Source organism: Capsicum annuum, unplaced genomic scaffold (assembly GCF_002878395.1).
Source record: "Capsicum annuum cultivar UCD-10X-F1 unplaced genomic scaffold, UCD10Xv1.1 ctg81807, whole genome shotgun sequence".
In the NCBI taxonomy this organism is placed as follows: Eukaryota; Viridiplantae; Streptophyta; class Magnoliopsida; order Solanales; family Solanaceae; genus Capsicum; species Capsicum annuum.
The window spans coordinates 1-1,959 of record NW_025892556.1 but is presented as its reverse complement, the minus strand read 5'-3'; the positions used below and the strand labels follow the sequence as shown (position 1 = coordinate 1,959).

The 1,959-nt window shown below is 33.3% G+C and overlaps 1 protein-coding gene across 1 annotated transcript; it reads right to left on the bottom strand.

Moving 5' to 3' along the window:
* Positions 1-1,005: 1,005 nt before the first annotated feature.
* Positions 1,006-1,890, bottom strand: LOC124895397 (F-box/kelch-repeat protein At3g23880-like). Its single transcript, XM_047405833.1, has one exon. The coding sequence runs from the start codon at positions 1,888-1,890 to the stop codon at positions 1,006-1,008; it is 885 nt and encodes a 294-aa protein (XP_047261789.1).
* Between the last annotated feature and the right edge of the window lie 69 nt (positions 1,891-1,959).

Sequence of the window (1,959 nt, the reverse complement as noted above, 5' to 3'; positions counted from 1 at the left end):
AAGAAGAAGATGGAGTAACATTTAATGTGATAAAGAATATGTCAACTCTTTGTAGCTTTTAAAATAACTATTTTTTTTGTAGTGTTTTTAAAAATCTGTCAAAACCCTCAATTAATAAAAAAATAATTACTATTACTCCCTCTGTTTATCTTTATTTATCCATATTTAATTTCTATTGGTATAGAAATTAAAAAAATTAGTAAATGAAAGGATAATTTTAGCATATCACCCTTTGAATGTATAAATTTAATATTATTGAAAATACATAATGAATCATATTTAATGTTAAGGATAACGTTTGTAGTGTTCCATATGTTGGAGTGCTCCTTGATGAAGTATCCAAACTAAACAAGGCCTTCTTAATGATAAAATTAGGTGATGGAAGTTTTTCACTTCATCTTACTTCAGGTCGAAGTATATGATCGTAGAAACTCTATCTACAAATAGTGTCGAAGTATGTCGAAGTATATGATCGTAGAAGCTCTATCTACAAATAGTGTCGAAGTATATGATTGTAGAAGCTCTTTCTACAAATAGTTTGGCTAGCTTCTCCCTTATTCAGAGACCAAAATACACAACCTTTAGTACTAATTCCCATGGTAACTTGGTTATGTGGTGGTAGTGGTCCTACTGGACAAGGAAAACTTGTTTTTGTTGTCCAAGAACTGTTAATCAATGAGTAAACAACATAAAACAAGTCATAGATCAATATAACCTTGTAATCATACTGGAATCATAGCACAATCCATAAGCAGACACATATATGATCGTCATTGTAATACCAATGACTCTCAGGACACGAAAGAGATTGATATTCTCCGGTAGATGAATTCTCCGGTATCCAAACATGTTGAAATCAGCGGAATTTCCTGGTCCTTGGAGTAAGCTTTGGATATTTCAGCTTCTCTAAAATATTGTTTCCTAGAATTATATATATAAAGTCGACAACAATTAACTCCTTGAAAGAGAATTTCACCAGTTCGCGTGCAACACAATAGCACTCTATTATCTATAAAACTTTTGCAAGTTGCATATGTTCAATAACAATTTCCAACCATCTCGTTCCATGATCCATATGTCCAATCTTACACTCTCTCTATTGCCGCCATATAAACAAAGGAAACTTTTTAAACTAGTTAAACGAAAGCAGGTGTTCTCACCTACAAAATCTGGCATAGGAAGTTCTTTCAGTTCATCTGACTTCCCATCAAAGTATACGATTATAGAATTTCTAACTACATAGTGTGGCCAAAATACACATCCTCCGATACTAATGCCCTGAGACAAGAACAATTCTTGTACTAATGTTACTACTCCACGAAGGGAAATTGCTTTCTCTGTCCAACAATTGTTTTTCAGAGAATAGATAGAATAATTCCGGTTATAGATAAATATAACCTTGTAATCATCGGCACTAGAATCATAACACAGCCCACAACCATTTGGAAATTTGCGTTTGTCATTAAAATAAGGGCATGCAAGAGTTTGATATTCTTCGGTAGACGGATTCCACAAAACATATACTTTGTACGCCATAGGGTTCCAGAAAAGCAACAAGCCGTCACACCAGCACAAAACTATAGCTTTTCGGATTTTTTCTGAAGGAAAAACTCCCTTGGCTATCGTAACTAATTGGGAAGTTTCCAAGTCTCTAAACTCGAATTCATTAGTATAATCTTTGTATAACAATAGCTTTTCGCGGCCCAGCATTTTGGATTGATCACGGTGAGTTCTCCTGTATTCATAATCAGAGATCATAACATTCCACGCCTTACAAACAAATTTGAAACGTAATAAAGATTTAATTGGTACTCTCGTAAGGATGAGAAATAGGATATCACTAGGAAGATTGTAACAAATATTATCAAAGGCTAATTTCTTTTTTGCCATTATAATATGTAATTGGACAATAATGGTTATGCTAGGGTTTTAGTAGTATCGTGAAGGAGGAATATATAT